This window comes from Elephas maximus, chromosome 6 (genome assembly GCF_024166365.1).
Source record: "Elephas maximus indicus isolate mEleMax1 chromosome 6, mEleMax1 primary haplotype, whole genome shotgun sequence".
In the NCBI taxonomy this organism is placed as follows: domain Eukaryota; kingdom Metazoa; phylum Chordata; class Mammalia; order Proboscidea; family Elephantidae; genus Elephas; species Elephas maximus.
Genome location: NC_064824.1, coordinates 36778586 through 36800262, shown reverse-complemented (window position 1 = coordinate 36800262; position 21677 = coordinate 36778586). Strand labels below are relative to the sequence as shown.

Genomic DNA, 21677 nt, shown 5'->3' with positions numbered 1-21677 from the left:
GGCCATCTAAGATGCATCAATTGGTCTCAACCCACCTGGAGCAAAGGAGAATGAAGAACACCAAGGTCACACGACAACTAAGAGCCCAAGAGGCAGAAAGGGCCACGTGAACCAGAGACCTACATTATCCTGAGACCAGAAGAACTAGTTGGTGCCCAGCCACAATCGATGACTGCCCTCACAGGGAGCACAATAGAGAACCCCTGAGGGAGCAGGAGATCAGTGGGATGCAGACTCCAAATTCTCATAAGAAGACCAGACTTAATGGTCTGGCTGTGACTAGAGGAATCCCGGCGGTCATGGTCCCCAAACCTTCTGTTAGCACAGGACGGGAACCATCCCCGAAGACAATTCATCAGACATGAAAGGGACTGGACAGTGGATGGGAGAGAGATGCTGATGAAGAGTGAGCTCATTATATCAGGTGGACACTTGAGACTGTGTTGGCATCTCCTGTCTGGAGGGGGGGTGGGAGGATAGAGAGAGTTGGAGGCTGGCAAAGTTTTCATGAAAGGAGAGACTGGAAGGGCTGACTCATTAGGGGGAGAGCAAGTGGGAGTAAGGAGTAAGATGTATATTGACTTATATGTGACAGACTGACTTGATTTGTAAACGTTCACTTGAAGCTCAATAAAAGTTAAAAAAAAAAAAAGACAGGAGAGAAAGAAAAGACCAAAATGGTTGTCAGAAGAGACTTTGAAACTTCCTCTTGAAAGTAGAGTAGCTAAAGCTAGAGGAAGAAATGATGAAGTAAAAGAGATGGACAGAAGATTTCAAAGGGCAGCTCGAGAAGACAAAGTAAAGTATTACAATGGCATGCACTAAAACCTAGAATTAGAAAACTGAAAGGGAAGAACATGCTTGGCATTCCTCAAGTTGAAAGAACTAAAAAAAAAAAAATTAAAGCCTCAACTTGCAATAGTGAAGTATCATATGGGCAAAATACTGAATGATGCAGAAAGTATCAAAAGAAAATGGAAGGAATATGCAGCAATACTGTACCAAAAAGAATTGGTCAAAGTTCAACCATTTCAGGAGGGGGCATATGATCAAAACCAATGGTGCTGAAGGAAGAAGTCCAAGCTGCACTAAAGGCATTGTTGAAAAACAAGGCTCCAAGAGTTGAGGGAATACCACTTGAGATTTTTCAACAAATGGTTGCAACACAGGAGGTGCTCACTTATCTACGCCAAGAAATTTGGAAGGCGGGTGCCTGGCCAACTGACTGGAAGAGGTCCATATTGGTGCCTATTCCCAAGAAAGGGGATCCAACTGAATGTGGAAATTATTGAACAATACCATTAATATCACAAGCAAGTAGAATTTTGCTGAAGATAATTCAAAATCAGTTGCAGCAGTACATCAACAGAAAACTGCCAGAAATTCAAACCAGATTCAGAAGAGGACCAGGAATGAAGGATATCATTGCTGGTCTCAGATGGACCATGGCTGAAAGCAGAGAATACCAGAAAGATGTTTACCTGTGTCTTATTGACTATGCAAAGGCATTCGACTATGTTGGTCATAACAACTTATGGATACCATTGTGAAAAATGGGAATTCAAGAACACTTAATTGTGCTCGTGAAGAACCTATACATAGACCAAGAGGCAGTTATTTGAACAGAACAAGGTGACACTGTGTGGGGTGAAGTCAGGAAAGTTGTATATCACATTTGTATCCTTTCACCATACTCATTCAATCTGTATGCTGAGCAAAAAATCCAAGAAACTAGGCTATGTGAAGAAGGATGAGGCATCAGGATTGGAGGAAGACTCATTAACAACCTGTGATCCACAGATAATACAACTTTGCTTGCTCCAAGCAAAAAGGACTTGAAGTACTTACTGATGGAGATCAAAAACTATAGCTTTCAGTATGGATTGTACCTCAACATAAAGAAAACAAAAATCCTTACAACTGGACCAATAAACATCATCATAATAAAAGGAGAAAAGATTGAAATTGTCAAGGATTTCATTTCAATTGGATCTGCAATCAACGCTCATGGAAGCAGCCATCAAGAAATGAAGTGAGGAGAGGCTGGGACAAGATGGAGGAAGAGACAGATGCTTCCAGCAAGCCCTCTTACAACAAACACCTGAAAACAAGTGAAATGAGTATATTTATGACAAGCTAGGAGCCCTGAACATCAAAGGCAAGGTTAGAAAACAAACTGAGGGGCAGGGGGAGGAAGAGATGGTTCAGAAGAGGAGAAGAGTTACTGGACCTGAATTGCTGGAAGCCCTCAGGCACCATTCCAGGAGCAGCTGCAGCGGGCTGATACTAGTGTTTGGTCACAGTTTCCTCAGGGAGAAGCAGCCAACCACACAGCCTACTCACACTTCCAGAACCAGAGAAGAACAGCTCTCTCGGCAAAAACTAAGAACTTGTGTATATTTTACCATGTCCTCCCCCCCTGCACCCCACTCCCAAGCTGCCTTCGGTGGCTAATTTCTCTGGGCCTGAGATAGGCCTTGTTGACCTCCTAGAACCATCTTCCCAGCCTTGGAGAAGGAATAAATCTGCAACTGGGGGAAAAGATAATTTGCCAGCTCCACTAACCAGGGGAGCTCAGAGCAGAAGCAGCTCCTGTCCAGGCATAAACGGCCCATGGACTTTAAGTACGTTTCCCCTCTGTATGGACCTGTGTGGGCCTATTTCAGGAGAATAGGCCCTTGTTGGCAGACTCCAATCATTTCAACTGTGTGGCAGAGAGGTGGGTGTTTGATGTTTGACACTACTTTGCCTACAAAAGAGGGTCCTCACCTACCCACATCAGGGGCCTAAGGACTGGTAGCTCCACTCAGGTCACCCAGCCACCCACAACAGGGGTCCAAGGATAACTGGTGCCTCCCAGTACTTACAATCAAAAACATTGAGTGCCCACGGTGAGTCTGCAGAACCCACCCATCTGTATGCTCTAAGGAACAGGGACATGCTTTCCTCAGAGACACGTCAGGGATGATTCTCAGCCCCCTGCCTTGTTCAGAGTGTGAACCCCTGCTGAAACCAGATATCGGTACCTACAAGAGTCACCCCTGCCCCTCTAAGACTGTAGGAGAGAACCTGTACCACACGCCTGATAATCAGCTACCTGGACTCCTGAGCTGAATTCATACAAGAAAAGTGAATGGACTTCTAGACTGATACACCTGATAACAGCTCTAGCCACCTGGGGACAGGACGTGAGAGATCCAAAGGTGAAAATAATCAAGCTAGCTTACTCACTCACGCAACCCATTTGGGCATATCAAAACAAAACAAAGCAAGAAGCTACAACACAGTAAGCAAACATAAAATGAGCTAATACGATTACTTATAGATGGCTCAGAGACTACAGTCAATATCAAGTCACATAAAGAAACAGACCATGATTGCCTCAGCAAGCTCTCAAAACAAAGAATCCAGGGATCTTCTAGATGAAAGTGCATTCCTGGAATCACCAGAGGCAGAATACCAAAGATTAATATACAGGTTCCTTCAAGAAATCAGGAAGAAAATGAGGCAAAATGCAGAACAAGCCAAGGAACACACAGATAAAGCAGTTGAAGAAATTAAAAAGATTATTCAGGAACATAATGAAGAATTTAACGAGATGGAAAATCCATAGACAGAGAGCAATCAGAAATTTGAAGACTAACAATAAAATTGCAGGGGTGAATAATAAGGTAACCACAAAGGAGACAAACTATCCTACTCATCAAAATAAAATACAAGAAAAAAGAGAGACTCAGCAGAAACAAAATCAGCAACAATGAATATGAGGAAAGGACAATGTATAAAGATAATGTGCTCAGCACATAAAATTAAGTGGGAAAAAGAAACTGTCAACAACACACAAAAAAAGACATCAAAATGAGAGCACTAAATTCATACCTATCCATAATTATGCTGAAAGTAAATGGACTAACCACATCAATAAAGAGACAGACAGTGGCAGAATGGATTAAAAAACAAGGCCCATGTATATACTGCCTATAAGAGACACACCTTAGGCTTAGAGACACAAACTAAAACTCAAAGGATGGAAAAAATATATCAAGCAAACAACAATTAAAAAAGAGCAGGAATGGCAATATTAATTCCTGACAAAATACAATTTAAAGTTAAATCCATCGGAAAAGGATAAGGAAGGACACTATGTAATGATTAAAGGGACAATATACCAAGAAGATATAACTGTATTAAATGTTTATGCATCCAGTGACAGTGCTGCAAGATACATAAAACAAACTCTATCAGCGCTGAAAAGTGAGATAGACAGCTCCACAAAAATAGTAGGAGCCTTCAACACACAACTTTCGGTGAAGGTCAGGACATCCAAAAAGAAGCTCAGTAAAGATAAAAAAAAAAAAAAAATGATAAGATCTAAATGCCACAATCAGCCATCTTGACCTCATAGACATATACAGAATGCTCCACCCAAAAGCAGCCAAGTATATTTTCTTTTCTAGGGCACGTGGAACATTCTCTAGAATAGACCATGTATTAGGTCATAGAGCAGGCCTTAGCAGAATCCAAAACATGGTAATATTACAGAGCATCTTCTCTGACCGTAAGGCCATCAAAGTAGAAATGAATAACAGAAAAAGCAGGGAAAAGAAAACAAACACTTGGAAATGAACAATATCCTGCTCAAAAAAGACTGGATTATAGAAAACATTAAGGATGGAATAAAGAAATTCATAAAATCCAATGAGATTGAAAACATTGCCTATCAGAACCTTTGGGACACAGTGATAGCAGTGCTCAGAGGTCAATTTGTATCCATAAATGCACACGTACAAAAAGAAGAAAGGGTCAGTATCGAAGAGTTATCCTTTTGACTTGGACAAATAGAAAAGAGAGCAACAAAAGAAACTTTTAGGCAACAGAAGAAAACAAATAATAAAAAATTAGAGCAGAACTAAATGAAATAAAAAACAGAAAAACAATTGAAAGAATTAGTAAGAACAAAAGTTGGTTCTTTGAAAAAACCAACAACATTGATAAACCATTGGCCAAACTGACAAAAGAAAACCAGGAGAGGAAGCAAATAACCCAAATAAGAATTGAGATGAGCAATATTACAAGAGACCCAACTGAAGTTAAAAGAATCATATCAGATTATTACAAAAAATTGTACTCTAACAAAGTTGAAAACCTAGAAGAAACGGATGAATTCCTAGAAACACACTACTTACCTAAACTAACACAAACAGAGGTAGAACAACTAAATAGACCCATAAGGAAAGAAGAGATTGAAAAGGTAATCAAAAAACTCCAAACAAAAAGAAAGCCCTGGCCTGGACTGCTTCACTGCAGAGTTCTACCAGACTTTCAGAGAAGAGTTAACACCACTACTACTAAAGGTATTTCAGAGCATAGAAAAAGACGGAATACTCCCAAACTCATTCAATGAAGCCAGCATATACATGATACCAAAATCAGGTAAAGACACCACAAAACAAAAGAAAACTACAGACATATATCCCTCATGAACTTAGATGCAAAAATCCTCAGCAAAATTCTAGCCGATAGAATTCAACAACATATCAAAAAAATAATTCACTATGACCAAGTGCGATTCATACCAGGTATGCAGGGATGGTTCAACATTAGAAAAATGATTTATGTAATCCATCATATAAATAAATCAAAAGACAAGAATCACCTGATTTTATCAATTGATGCAGAAAAGGTATTTGACAGAGTTCAACACACATTCATGATAAAAACTCTCAGCAAAATACGAATAGAAGGAAAATTCCTCAACATAATAAAAGGCTTTTATGCAAAGCAAACAGCTAACATCATCCTAAATGGAGAGAGCCTGAAAGCACTCCCCTTGAGATTGGGAAGCAGACAAGCATGCCCCTTATCAGCACTCTCATTCAACATTTTGCTGGAGGTCCTAGCCAGAGCAATTAGACTAGATAAAGAAATAAAGGGCATCCAGATTGGCAAGGAAGAAGTAAATGTATCTCTATTTGCAGAAGACATGATCTTATACACAGAAAACCCTAAGGAATCCTCAAGAAAATGACTGAAACTAATAGAAGAGTTCGGCAGTTATCAGGATACGAGATAAACATACAAAAATCAGTTGGATTCCTCTACACCAACAAAAAGAACATCAAAGAGGAAATCACAAAATCAATACCATTTACAGTAGCCCCCAAGAAGATAAAATACTTAGGAATAAACCTTACCAGAGATGTAAAAGACTTATACAAAGAAAACAACAATACACTTCTGCAAGAAACCAAAAGAGACCTACATAAGTGAAAAAACACACCTTGCTCATGGATAGCAAGATTTAACATTATAAAAATATCTATTCTACCAAAAGCAATCTATAGATTTAATGCAATTCCATTCCAAATTTCAAGAACGTTTTTTCATGAGATGGAGAAACAAATCACCAACTTCATATGGAAGGGAAAGAGGCCCTGGGTAAGCAAAGCATTACTGAAAAAGAATAAAGTGGGAGGCCTCACTTTACCTGGTTTTAGAACCTATTATACCACCACAGTAGCCAAAACAGCCTGGTACTGGTACAACAACAGACACCTAGACCAATGGAACAGAATTGAGAATCCAGACATAAATCTATCCACATATGAGGAGTTGATATTTGACAAAGGCCCCAAAACAGTTAAATGGGGAAAAGACAGCCTTTTTAACAAATGGTGCTGGCATAACTGGATATCCATCTGCAAAAAAAATGAAACAAGACCCATACCTCACTCCATGCACAAAAAACAACTCAAAATGGATCAAAGACCTAAATATAAAATCTAAAATGATAAAGATCATGGAAGAAAAAATAGGGACAATGTTAGGAGCCCTAATATATGGCATAAAGAGTATATAAAACATTACTAAGAATGCAGAAGAAAAACTAGATAACTGGGAGCTCCTAAAAATCAAATGCCTATGCTCATCCAAAGATTTCACCAAAAGAGTCAAAAGATTACCTACAGACTGGGAAAAAGTTTTTAACTCTGACATTTCTGACCAGCACCTGCTCTCTAAAATCTACATGATGCTGCAAAAACTCAACTGCAAAAAGACAAATAACCCAATTAAAAAATGGGCAAAAGATATGAATAGACACTTCACTAAAGAAGACATTCAGGTAGCTCACAGATACATGAGGAAATGTTCACGATCATTAGCCATTAGAGAAATGCAAATCAAAACTACAATGAGATTCCATCTCACTCCAACAAGGCTGGCATTAACACGAAAAACACAGAATAATAAATGTTGAAGAGGTTCTGGAGAGACTGGAACACTTATACACTGCTGGTGGGAATGTCAAATGGTACAACCACTTTGGAAGTAGATGGGGTTTCCTTAAAAAGCTAGAAATAGAACTACCATATGATCCAGCAATCCCACTCCTTGGAATATATCCTAGAAAAAGAAGAGCCTTTACATGAACAGATATATGCACACCCCTGTTTGCTGCAGCACTGTTTACAATAGCAAAAAGATGGAAGCAACCAAGGTGACCATCAATGGATGAATGGATAAAGAGAATAAGGTATATTCACACAATGGAACACTACCCATTAATAAAGAACAGTGATGGATCTAAAAAACATTTCATAACATGGAAGAATCTGGAAGGCATTATGCTGAGTGAAACTAGTCAGCTGCAAAATGACAAATTTTCTATAAGACCACTATTATAAGAACTTGAGAAATAGTTAAAACAGAGAAGAGAATATTATTTGATGGTTACAAGAGGAGGGAGGGAGAGAGAGAGGGAGAGGATTTTTCGCTAATTAGATAGTAGATAAGAACTATTTTCGATGAAGGGAAAGACAACACACAATACAGGAGAGGTCAGCACAACTGGACTAAACCAAAAGAAAAGAAGTTTCCTGAATAAGCTGAATGCTTTTAAGGCCAGGGTAGCATGGGGTGGGGCTTGGGGACCATGGTTTCAGGGAACATCTAAGTCAATTTGCATGATAAAATCTATTAAGAAAACATTCTGCATCCCACTTTGGAGAGTGGCATCTGGGGTCTTAAACACTAGCAAGTGGCCATCTAAGATGCATCAATTGGTTTCAAGCCACCTGGAGTAAAGGAGAATGAAGAACACCAAGGACACAAGGTAATTACAAGCCCAAGAGACAGAAAGGGCCACATAAACCAGAGGCTACATCAGCCTGAGACCAGAAGAACTAGATGGTGCCCGGCTACAACCGATGACTGCCCTGACAGGGAACACAACAGAGAACCCCTGAGGAAGCAGGAGAGCAGTGGGATGCAGAGCCCAAGTTCTCGTGAAACGACCAGACTTAATAGTCTGAGTAGACTAGAAGAACCCTGGTGGTCATGGCTCCCAGACCTTCTGTTGTCCCAGGACAGGAACCATTCCCGAAGCCAACTCTTCAGACATGGATTGGAGTGGACACTGGGATGGAGAGGGATGCTGGTGAGGAGTGAGCTTCTTGGATCAGGTGGACACTTGAGACTATGTTGGCAACTCCTGCCTGGAGGATAGATGGCGGAATGGACACCAAAAAAGAGAGTGGAGGGAGGGAGCGGGCTGTCTCATTAGGGGGAGCTCAATTGGGATTATGTAGCAAGGTGTATATAAGTTTTTGTGTGAAAGCCTACCTTGATTTGTAAACTTTCACTTAAAGCACAACAAAAATTTAAAAAAAAAAAAAAAGAAAGAAATGAAATGACATATCGCATTGGGAAAATCTGCTGCAAAAGTCCTCTTTAAAGTATAAAAAAGCAAAGATGGCACTTTGAGGACTAGGTGCACCTGATGCAAGCCATGGTATTTTCAGTGGACTCATGCATTCAAAAACTGGAAAATGAACAAGGAGGACCAAAGAAGAATTGATGCCTTCGAATTATGGTGCTGGAGAAGAATATACCATGGACTGCCAAAAGAATGAACAAATCTTGGAAGAAGTACAGCCAGAATGCTCCTTAGAAGCAAGGATGGTGAGACTTCGTCTCACTTACTGTGAACATGTTATCAGGTTGGAGCTCAGTGGTGGAGTCAAACTGCTGACCTTTTGGTTAGCAGCCATAACTCTTAAGCACTGCGCCACCAGGGCCCTATATGAGGGTAGAATTGAATTTGTTGGAATAAAATCCAAAACACAAAAAACATGCTGTGGAAGTGCGTGTGGGGTGGAAAAAGGGAAGAGAGGTGGGAAAAACAAATCAAGAATAATGGCAAACCGAGGCAGAGCCAAGATGGCGGACTAGGCAGACGCTACCTCGGATCCCTCTTACAACAAAGACACAGAAAAACAAGTGAATCGATCACATACATAACAATCTATGAACCCTGAACAACAAACACAGATTTAGAGACGGAGAACGAACTAATACGGGGAAGCAGAGATTGTTTTCAGAGCCTGGAACCAGCGTACCAGTCAGGTACGGCACAAGCACAGAGAGCTGCTCCACCCCCCTGAACTAACCCTGGGAGGGGGACCAGCCGGTTCCGCGGGCGGAGTTGGACGCAACCAGTAGGAGAAGTCTCCGGAAGGCAGTGACGGGTCTTGGAACGGGGAGAGCAGCATCCCAGCTGGGGAACCATCCTGCCGGGATTTGGACTGGATGCAGGTACGGCATAAACATGGAGAGCTGCTCCACCCCCCTGAACTAACCCCGGGAGGGGGCCCAGTTGGGTCGCGCAGGCGGCGTGGGACGCAGCCAGTAGGAGAAGTCCCCGGGAGGCAGGGACTGGTATTGGAGCGGGTAGAACAGCGTCCCAGCCGGGACACTCGGTCATGGCACAAGCACGGAGAGCTGCTCCATCCACCTGAACTAACCCCGGGAGGCAGCCCAACTGGTTCGCGGAAGCAGCACGGCAACGCGGCTGGAGGGACGAGAAGTCCCTGAGAGGCAGCGACTGATTTTGGAGTCGAGAGTGCACCGTCCCAGTAGGGGAGCCTTGACGCTGGGCGTGGGGCTGGAAGCGGAGGATCTGACCTTGACTTCAGCGGGCCAGACCCCCCAGGGGAATCTCCACACAGCCAGCACACATAAGCGACGCGCCCGCGGGAATCTCAGATATAATAGTCATTCCAAGCAAGACAAGCAACTCTGGCTATATTCTGAGGTGCTACTCTCCTATCTCTCTGTTCCCTCCCCCACCCTCCCCAGGCGGCTTCATTAACATCCGAATAGCCTGAGCCAGAGGGAGAACTCTGATAGGGAACTGACTGCATTTTTTTTTTTAGCGGATTTTCTGGAAAAACTAGTTTCCCAGTGATGGCTCGGAGACAACAATCCATATCAAACCACTTAAAGAAGCAGACCATGACAGCTTCTCCAAGCCCCCAAACAAAAGAATCAAAATCTTTCCCAAATGAAGATACAATCCTGGAATTATCAGATACAGAATATAAAAAACTAATTTACAGAATGCTTCAAGACATCACAAATGAAATAAGGCAAACTGCAGAAAAAGCCAAGGAACACACTGATAAAACTGCTGAAAAACTCAAAAAGATTATTCAAGAACATAGTGGAAAAATTAATAAGTTGCAAGAATCCATAGAGAGACAGCATGTAGAAATCCAAAAGATTAACAACAAAATTACAGACTTAGACAACGCAATAGGAAGTCAGAGGAGCAGACTCGAGCAATTAGAATGCAGACTGGGACATCTGGAGGACCAGGGAATCAACACCAACATAGCTGAAAAAAAATCAGAGAAAAGAATTAAAAAAAATGAAGAAACCCTAAGAATCATGTGGGACTCTATCAAGAAGGATAACTTGTGAGTGATTGGAGTCCCAGAACAGGGAGGGGGGACAGAAAACACAGAGAAAATAGTTGAAGAACTCCTGACAGAAAACTTCCCTGACATCATGAAAGACGAAAGGATATCTATCCAAGATGCTCATCGAACCCCATTTAAGATTGATCCAAAAAGAAAAACACCAAGACATATTATCATCAAACTCTCCAAAACCAAAGATAAACAGAAAATTTTAAAAGCAGCCAGGGAGAAAAGAAAGGTTTCCTTCAAGGGAGAATCAATAAAAATAAGTTCAGACTACTCAGCAGAAACCATGCAGGCAAGAAGGGAATGGGACGACATATACAGAACACTGAAGGAGAAAAACTGCCAGCCAAGGATTGTATATCCAGCAAAACTCTCTCTGAAATATGAAGGAGAAATTAAGATATCTACAGATAAACACAAGTTTAGAGAATTTGCAAAAACCAAACCAAAGCTACAAGAAATACTAAAGGGTATTGTTTGGTCAGAGAACTAATAATATCAGATATCAGCACAACACAAGGTCACAAAACAGAACGTCCTGATATCAACTCAAATAGGGAAATCACAAAAACAAACAAATTAAGATTAATTAAAAAAAAAAAAACACATAACAGGGAATCATGGAAGTCAATAGGTAAAAGATCACAATAATCAAAAAGAGGGACTAAATACAGGAGGCATTGAACTGCCATATGGAGAGTGATACAAGGTGATATAGAACAATACAAGTTAGGTTTTTACTTAGAAAAATAGGGGTAAATAATAAGGTAACCACAAAAAGGTATAACAACTCTATAACTCAAGATAAAAGCCAAGAAAAACGTTTAACGACTCAACTAACATAAAGTCAAACACTATGAAAATGAGGATCTCACAATTTACTAAGAAAAACGCCTCAGCACAAAAAAGTATGTGGAAAAATGAAATTGTCAACAACACACATAAAAAGGCATCAAAATGACAGCACTAAAAACTTATTTATCTATAATTACCCTGAATGTAAATGGACTAAATGCACCAATAAAGAGACAGAGAGTCACAGACTGGATAAAGAAACACGATCCATCTACATGCTGCCTACAAGAGACACACCTTAGACTTAGAGACACAAACTAAAACTCAAAGGGTGGAAAAAAACATATCAAGCAAACAATAAGCAAAAAAGAAAAGGAGTAGCAATATTAATTTCTGACAAAATAGACTTTAGACTTAAATCCACCACAAAGGATAAAGAAGGACACTATATAATGATAAAAGGGACAATTGATCAGGAAGACATAACCATATTAAATATTTATGCACCCAATGACAGGGCTGCAAGATACATAAATTAAATTTTAACAGAATTGAAAAGTGAGATAGATACCTCCACAATTATAGTGGGAGACTTCAACACACCACTTTCGGAGAAGGACAGGACATCCAGTAAGAAGCTCAATAGAGACACCGAAGATCTAATTACAATGATCAACCAACTTGACCTCATTGACTTATACAGAACTTTCCACCCAATGCTGCAAAATATACTTTTTTTTCTAGCGCACATGGAACATTCTCTAGAATAGACCACATATTATGTCATAAAACAAACCTTTGCAGAGTCCAAAACATCGAAATATTACAAAGCATCTTCTCAGACCACAAGGCAATAAAACTAGAGATCAATAACAGAAAAACTAGGGAAAAGAAATCAAATACTTGGAAAATGAACAATACCCTCCTGAAAAAAGACTGGGTTATAGAAGACATCAAGGAGGGAATAAGGAAATTCATAGAAAGCAACGAGAATGAAAATACTTCCTATCAAAACCTCTGGGACACAGCAAAAGCAGTGCTCAGAGGCCAATTTATATCGATAAATGCACACATACAAAAAGAAGAAAGAGCCAAAATCAGAGAACTGTCCCTACAACTTGAACAAATAGAAAGTGAGCAACAAAAGAACCCATCAGGCAGCAGAAGAAAACAAATAATAAAAATTAGAGCTGAACTAAATGAATTAGAGAACAGAAAAACAATTGAAAGAATTAACAAAGCCAAAAGCTGGTTCTTTGAAAAAATTAACAAAATTGATAAACCATTGGCTAGACTGACTAAAGAAATACAGGAAAGGAAACAAATAACCCGAATAAGAAACGAGAAGGACCACATCACAACAGAACCAAATGAAATTAAAAGAATCATTTCAGATTATTATGAAAAATTGTACTCTAACAAATTTGAAAACCTAGAAGAAATGGATGAATTCCTGGAAAAACACTACCTACCTAAACTAACACATTCAGAAGTAGAACAACTAAATAGACCCATAACAAAAAAAGAGATTGAAACGGTAATCAAAAAACTCCCAACAAAAAAAAGCCCTGGCCCGGACGGCTTCACTGCAGAGTTCTACCAAACTTTCAGAGAAGAGTTAACACCACTACTTCTGAAGGTATTCCAAAGCATAGAGAATGACGGAATACTACCCAACTCATTCTATGAAGCCACCATCTCCCTGATACCAAAACCAGGTAAAGATATTACAAAAAAAGAAAATTATAGACCTATATCCCTCATGAACATAGATGCAAAAATCCTCAACAAAATTCTAGCCAATAGAATCCAACAATACATCAAAAAAATAATTCACCCTGATCAAGTGGGATTTGTACCAGGTATGCAAGGCTGGTTTAATATCAGAAAAACCATTAATGTCATCCATCACATAAATAAAACAAAAGACCAAAACCACATGATCTTATCAATAGATGCAGAAAAGGCATTTGACAAAGTCCAACACCCATTTATGATAAAAACTCTTACCAAAATAGGAATTGAAGGAAAATTCCTCAACATAATAAAGGGCATCTATGCACAGCCAACAGCCAATATCACTCTAAATGGAGAGAACCTGAAAGCATTTCCCTTGAGAACGGGAACCAGACAAGGATGCCCTTTATCACCGCTCTTATTCAGCATCGTGCTGGAAGTCCTAGCCAGGGCAATCAGGCTAGACAAAGAAATAAAAGGTATCCGGATTGGCAAGGAAGAAGTAAAGTTATCACTATTTGCAGATGACATGATTATATACACAGAAAACCCTAAGGAATCCTCCAGAAAACTACTGAAACTAATAGAAGAGTTTGGCAGAGTCTCAGGTTATAAAATAAACATACAAAAATCCCTTGGATTCCTCTACATCAACAAAAAGAACACCGAAGAGGAAATAACCAAATCAATACCATTCACAGTAGCCCCCAAGAAGATAAGATACTTAGGAATAAATCTTACCAAGGATGTAAAAGACCTATACAAAGAAAACTACAAAGCTCTACTACAAGAAATTCAAAAGGACATACTTAAGTGGAAAAACACACCTTGCTCATGGATAGGAAGACTTAACATAGTAAAAATGTCTATTCTACCAAAAGCCATCTATACATTTAACACACTTCCGATCCAAATTCCAATGTCATATTTTAAGGGGATAGAGAAACAAATCACCAATTTCATATGGAAGGGAAAGAAGCCCCGGATAAGCAAAGCACTACTGAAAAAGAAGAAGAAAGTGGGAGGCCTCACTTTACCTGATTTCAGAACCTATTATACAGCCACAGTAGTCAAAACAGCCTGGTACTGGTACAACAACAGGCACATAGACCAATGGAACAGAATTGAGAACCCAGACATAGATCCATCCACGTATGAGCAGCTGATATTTGACAAAGGACCAGCGTCAATTAATTGGGGAAAAGAAAGCCTTTTTAACAAATGGTGCTGGCATAACTGGATATTCATTTGCAAAAAAAATGAAACAGGACCCATACCTCACACCATGCACAAAAACTAACTCCAAGTGGATCAAAGACCTAAACATAAAGACTAAAACGATAAAGATCATGGAAGAAAAAATTGGGACAACCCTAGGAGCCCTAATGCAAGGCATAAACAGAATACAAAACATTACCAAAAATGATGAAGAGAAACCAGATAACTGGGAGCTCCTAAAAATCAAACACCTATGCTCATCTAAAGACTTCACCAAAAGAGTAAAAAGACCACCTACAGACTGGGAAAGAATTTTCAGCTATGACATCTCAGACCAGCGCCTGATCTCTAAAATCTACATAATTCTGTCAAAACTCAACCACAAAAAGACCAACAACCCAATCAAAAAGTGGGGAAAGGGTATGAACACACATTTCACTAAAGAAGATATTCAGGCAGCTAACAGATACATGAGAAAATGCTCACGATCATTAGCCATTAGAGAAATGCAAATTAAAACTACGATGAGATTCCATCTCACACCAGCAAGGCTGGCATTAATCCAAAAAACACAAAATAATAAATGTTGGAGAGGCTGCGGAGAGATTGGAACTCTTATACACTGCTGGTGGGAATGTAAAATGGTACAACCACTTTGGAAATCTATCTGGCGTTATCTTAAACAGTTAGAAATAGAACTACCATACAACCCAGAAATCCCTCTCCTGGGAATATACCCTAGAGATACAAGAGCCTTCATACAAACAGATATATGCACACCCATGTTTATTGCAGCTCTGTTTACAATAGCAAAAAGTTGGAAGCAACCAAGGTGTCCATCAACGGATGAATGGGTAAATAAATTGTGGTATATTCACACAATGGAATACTATGCATCGATAAAGAACAGTGACGAATCTGTGAAACATTTCATAACATGGAGGAACCTGGAAAGCATTATGCTGAGCGAAATGAGTCAGAGGCAAAAGGACAAATATTGTATAAGACCACTATTATAAGATCTTGAGTAATAGTAAACCTGAGAAGAACACATACTTTTGTGGTTACGAGGGGAGGAGGGAGGGAGGGTGGGAGAGGGTTTTTTATTGATTAATCAGTAGATAAGAACTGCTTTAGGTGAAGGGAAAGACAATACTCAATACATGGAAGGTCAGCTCAATTGGACTGGACCAAAAGCAAAGAAGTTTCCGGGATAAAATGAATGCTTCAAAGGTCAGTGGAGCAAGGGCGGGGGTCTGGTGAACATGGTTTGTGGGGACTTCTAAGTCAATTGGCAAAATAATTCTATTATGAAATCATTCTGCATCCCACTCTGAAATGTGGTGTCTGGGGTCTTAAATGCTAACAAGCGGCCATCTAAGATGCATCAATTGGTCTCAACCCACTTGGAGCAAAGGAAAATGAAGAACACCAAGGCCACACGACAACTAAGAGCCCAAGAGACAGAAAGGGCCACACGAACCAGAGACCTACATCATCCTGAGACCAGAAGAACTAGTTGGTGCCCGGCCACAATCGATGACTGCCCTGACAGGGAGCACAACAGAGGACCCCTGAGGGAACAGGAGATCAGTGGGATACAGACCCCAAATTCTCATAAAAATACCAAACTTAATGGTCTGACTGAGACTAGAGGAATCCCGGCAGCCATGCTCCCCAGACCTTCTGTTGGCACAGGACAGGAACCATCCCCGAAGACAACTCATCAGACATGAAAGGGACTGGTCAGCGGGTGGGAGAGAGACGCTGATGAAGAGTGAGCTAATTATATCAGGTGGACACTTGAGATTGTGTTGGCAACTCTTGTCTGGAGGGGGGATGGGAGGATAGAGAGAGAGGGAAGCCGGCAAAATTGTCACGAAAGGAGAGACTGAAAGGGCTGACTCAAGAGGGGGAGAGCAAGTGGGAGTAGGGAGTGAGATGTATGTAAATTTATATGTGACAGACTGATTGGATTTGTAAACGTTCACTTGAAGCTTAATAGAAGTTAATAAAAAAAAAAAGAATAATGGCAAATCATGATGACCTTCAGGTAGTCATCAAGGTCGAATCAGATGGAGACAAATTAATTTAAGGGGGACGACCAAGGCTTGGCTTCACTGATAATTCACAGCAGAGCTGGTGGCATCATCAGACCGGCAGCGTCCCCTGGGGAATATGTCCCATATAACGTGGGGAAGCACAGGACCATATACCCGCAATGCAGCTCCAGCCAGTCAGGTTAGAATAAGGAGATAGGTTTTAACAAGCTACCTTATCCTTGGGGATTTCTAGAAATGCAAAAACCCAAACTAATTGTTGTCAAGCTGATTGTAACTTGTGAAAACCCCACTGTGTCAGAATATAACTGTGCTTCATAGTATTTTTTATTGCCCAGCCTTTCTTCCAAGGTGTCCCTGGGTGGATTCGAACTGCCAACATTTCACTTAGTAGCAAATGCTTAACCAATTGCACCACCCAGAGATTCCTTCTAGAAACCAGGTGAGGGTCAGCCTAACCTCTTTGTTGTTTGGTGCCGTCGACTCAGTCCCAGGTCATAGGAACGCTATGCCCAACAGAACTAAACACTGCCCAGTCCTGTGCCATCCTCATGATCGTTGTTATGCTTGAGCCCGTTGTTGCAGCCACTCTGTCAATCCATCTTGTTCAGAGTCTTCCTCTTTTTCCCTGACGCTCCACTTTATCAAGTGTGATGTCCTTCTTCAGGGACTGGTCTCTCCTAATAATATACCCAAAGTAATTGAAACAGTCTCACCAACCTTGCTTCTAAGGTGGCTGCACTTCTTTGAAGACAGATTTGTTCTTACTTTTGGCAGTCTGTGGTATATTCAATATTTTTCGGCAACACCACAACTCAAAGGTGTCAACCTCCTTAGGGGAATATTAAGGCTCCCATCACGGCACGAGATCAGGCAGGAGCAGACAAAGGCTATGCTTACAATCTGCTGGTAGATGGAATGAGGCTATTGATATGTTGCAAACCAGCTTCTCGGTAGTTTCTGGGCTGTTGAAGAATGTCTGGGAATCTGGAGCAAACAGCCTACACTGGTGCGGGAATTAATACATAGTGATTAATAGAAAAGCTTGGAATAGAGCACAGACTGACACATGGTGATTAGAGGAAATTCAGGAAGCTTTGTACCCCTGTAATATACAGTGTTTTTTACATTTCAAGCCACTTTAAAACAAATGCCAGGTTAAGGTATAAACTCCATTAAAACAATGAAAAATGAAAAGCACCCCCCCACCCCACCCCAGATTGGTCTCACAATGTAAGTAATCCACGTACTAGCCTCAGCATTACTAGTTATTTTCCTAGGTAGGTGTTAGCATTCTTTATAAACCCAAAAATGTGTTCTGATGACAAAAAAAATGTAGTGAAAATACAATTTTTGCAATCCTGATTTCCATTTTTTTTTTTAATTTTTGGAAGGGAAAAAAAAATCTTTTTTATCTCGGTACACTTCCCAGTTTTCTAACTGCAAATATTTAGTCACAGTGAATTCATTTAAATATTGGGATTAATTCCACCATTGGTTTCCACATTCCCTCCAGGGTTCTGCATTTATTTATTTAGTAGATTTCCCAAATTGTATGTTTGGTTTAAATAGCCTCAGGGCAAAAATACAATTGAATTGCATTAGTTAAAATATAACCAGCCTCAGTAACATGAATACACAACAGTAAAACAGCATGAATAGATACACAGAGACATAGTCATCTTTTTAACACTCCATTGGGACAAGCATATTGCAATAATGGATTGTATGCCAAGCCCTGAAGCGTAGGAACCTGGGACTCTGGGGAACCACACAGTTTTGGAGCTCACGTTGGAGTGCTCAGGAGAGGATCCTCAGAGGAATGCAACTCTCCATCCAGGGAAAATCAACAACTGTTAACAAAAGCTGGTTTCATTTGGCAAGAAAGTTAAAAGGAAGAAAACCCTATGACTTTTTTTGGTGTTTTCTGGCAGAAGAGGACAGCAATCCTAAACAGCAACACTCAACCAAACCTAACAGAGAGGGAGAAATACATTTGGAATAGTTTTAGTTTGTTGTGAGGAGGTGCGATGAGAGAAGGGAAAAGAAGGAATATAAGAATATGTGCGTGCGTGTGTGTGTGTGTTTAGGAGTCCCTGGGTGACACAAACAGCGAAGCACTCAACTACCAACTGAAAGCTTGGCAGTTCGCACCTACCCAGAGTCACCATGGAAGACAGGCCGACAATCTGCTTGGGAAAGTTCACAGCCTTGAAAAACCTATGGAGTAGCTCTACTGTGCTCAGGCGGTTGCTATGAGTTGGGATCTAACAGCAAGCTGACCTACTGTAATTGTTGAAAGTCATGAAATAAATAAACAACTTAATCAGGCACTGAATGATTTATATTTTAGAAAATGACTATAAAAAATCCTTTATAGTTAAACTAATCATTTTACAGACATTTAATTTAATTCTTACAACAACTCCACATGCTCTCTACTTTCCAGGTGAACAAATAGAGGTTTCAAAAGATTAAGTAGCTGTCTTGGTGATGTAGGTCCTATTAGCTTTGACTGTAAGTGAATGTAATCTTAACACAATACCACATGTTCCTTAGCAAGCCAGTACATTAAGTAATGGGTAATTCACATAAACTTGCTTCAAACTTATCATAATTACATGGATTAATTACTGTTGTAGATATAATGTAGATTAATTGCTGCGTAGAGTTATAGGAGATAAGCAGTAAATTCATTACATTAAGATTTTGGCCTTGGGAAAAAATGTATACTAAAATCTTTATTTTACAACGATATTTGGTGATACCAGTTAATATAATTTCTCACGATACTAGATATTAATACTATTTTAATGAACTGTTCATTATGGTCATATTCAATTGTTATACTGTAAAACATCTATATTACTCTGTACATACATTTCCTTATTTCTGCTTATTCTTCGCTTCAGAATTTAACCTATATTTTCAGTCAGCAGGTTTTGGCAAAGAGTGTTATCTGGCACTACATGAATTATTGATATACTGAATTTGAATGCATAGTGCCTCATTAAATTCTTATGTGTAAAGATCTGTTTTTCTGATTCCAAAATTGAAATCTTATGTTATGAAGAATATGTGTCCCAGATGTGAGCTATCTTTTTTTTCAAAATTTTGCATGTTATTCTTTAAAACTTCTATTTTGTTCATCAGAAAGTATTTATTATTTAAAAGATTTTTTTTTTCCTGTGAATATTCTGAGAGAATTACACAGAGAAATGTCAAAAGAGCAACCAAAGTGTAGTCACCAAGAATAGAATGTGAGACCCCATTTATGTGCCATGGAGAAAAGCCCTAAAGATCTCATTCTAAAGATAGTAATTGAAATCATAAACAAAATATCCACACATCCTCTTCCTCATCCTTTCCCTCTCTCCTAATGTATGTGCATGGCACTTTCAGGAATTCTGTGGGAGGCAAGAAATACCAAGTTCCCTAAATATTAACATCTTTTAAATGAATTTGAAAATACCTGAGATTATAGCTATTATATAACTAAAGTACACATATACTCTGTCAAGCATGATATAATGCCTGAAGAAAGAAAAAGTGAAAAAATTATCAAGTAAAATAATAATTTCTCCCCTGTCTCCCCCCCCCCCCCCCCCCCCGCCTTTCTGCACCTCATTTCAATTTAAGAGATTCGTTCTCCTGCTGGTTGTAATGGAAATGAATTTCAGTGCCACCCTGATGGAAACTGTATTCCCGATCTGTGGCGCTGTGATGGGGAAAAAGATTGTGAAGATGGCAGTGACGAGAAAGGCTGCAACGGTACCATACGATTATGTGATTACAAAACCAAGTTTTCCTGTCGGAGCACAGGTAAGTCGAACGTTAATTTCAGTTTACACCTTGGGCTTCCTGGATGTCGAATCCTTTTGGCTTAACCTCGGTCCATATCTCACGTCTGTGAAAAATATTCTTGTATTTTTTGGTAGGTTAAAAAAATTAGCTCATCTTCTATATGTATTAATAGCTAACATTTATTGAGAACGATCTATGAGTCTGGCAATGTACAAAGAACGTTCTCTGCTTGAACTCATTGCATCCTCCCAATAACACACTGAGAAAACTGAGACCCAGGGAAGTTGTTAACTTGCTCAAGTTCACAAAGTCAGCACGGCAGAATCAGGATTCGAAACCACGCAACCTGGATTCACGGGGGTAGTGGTGGCTCAGCGGTAGAATTTTCGCCTTTCATGTGAGAGAGCTACCCTCAGTTCTTGGCCAATGGACCTCAAGCACACGTGATGCTACCATGATGAACAGGTTTTGGTTGGCCTTCCAGACTAAGACAGCCAACGGTCTGATCCTCAACCCAACTCGTCACAGGGGTTGGTGCAAGATCAGCAGGCGTTTAGTTTTGTTGTGTATGGGGTCCCCGAATAACAACAACGGTCTACAGTCGGAGGCTGAAACTTCAGAGTCAAGAAAGAGACGAGAGTGCTAATTCCACAGTCAGCCTTCCTCTTTCCATAGAGAGATTGACCCTCAAATTTTAAGCGAAGGTGACTAGAAAGGAAAGACAGAATTGAATACATTTATTTTCAACTAGTTTCTCAAATTTTATTGGAGTCTTGCTTGATCCCAGTAGACTGTCATTCAAACCTTTATTTACTGAGTCTCTAAGGCTTTTAACTTGTAACTATTTCTTATGAAGGTATTCTATTACTATGACTTTTTCATTTGTTTTTCTACATACTGTGGGGTCAGTTTGACATGATAAACTTTTTTATTGCTCTCTGTAACCAGCTGATGAGTTGAGGTTTAGAGAAATATACATTACAATTAACAAGTGTGGTATAATTTGTGAAATGTTTGAGAAAATCATCCAAATAATCCATGAAGAGAATTTTGTCTAGACTTCAGGATGTACTCTTGGATCATCTCCAAGATTTCTTTTTGATGTGAAATTTCTTTTGAATTGCTTAAACATGAATTCTTAGTGCTTCCTATTTTCTACCTATTAAATATTCCAACAAAAATATAGAAATGAAAAGCTATCACAGCTGCAAGTAAGCAAACAATGTAGGAACCACATAGCCAATGGGCACTTGAAGATTAAAAAAAAAAAAGGTACCATGTTGCTTTTCTTAAGCAT

At 39.8% G+C, this 21677-nt stretch overlaps 1 protein-coding gene across 1 annotated transcript in view; it reads left to right on the top strand.

Annotated features, from left to right (window-relative positions):
- The window catches only part of LRP1B (LDL receptor related protein 1B), a 1748032-nt gene that overhangs the window by 983623 nt on the left and 742732 nt on the right, over positions 1–21677 (top strand). The window contains exon 21 of the mRNA XM_049888441.1: positions 20216–20398. Coding sequence (XP_049744398.1) covers positions 20216–20398 — 183 coding nt within the window. The remainder of the gene's footprint in view (positions 1–20215; positions 20399–21677) is intronic.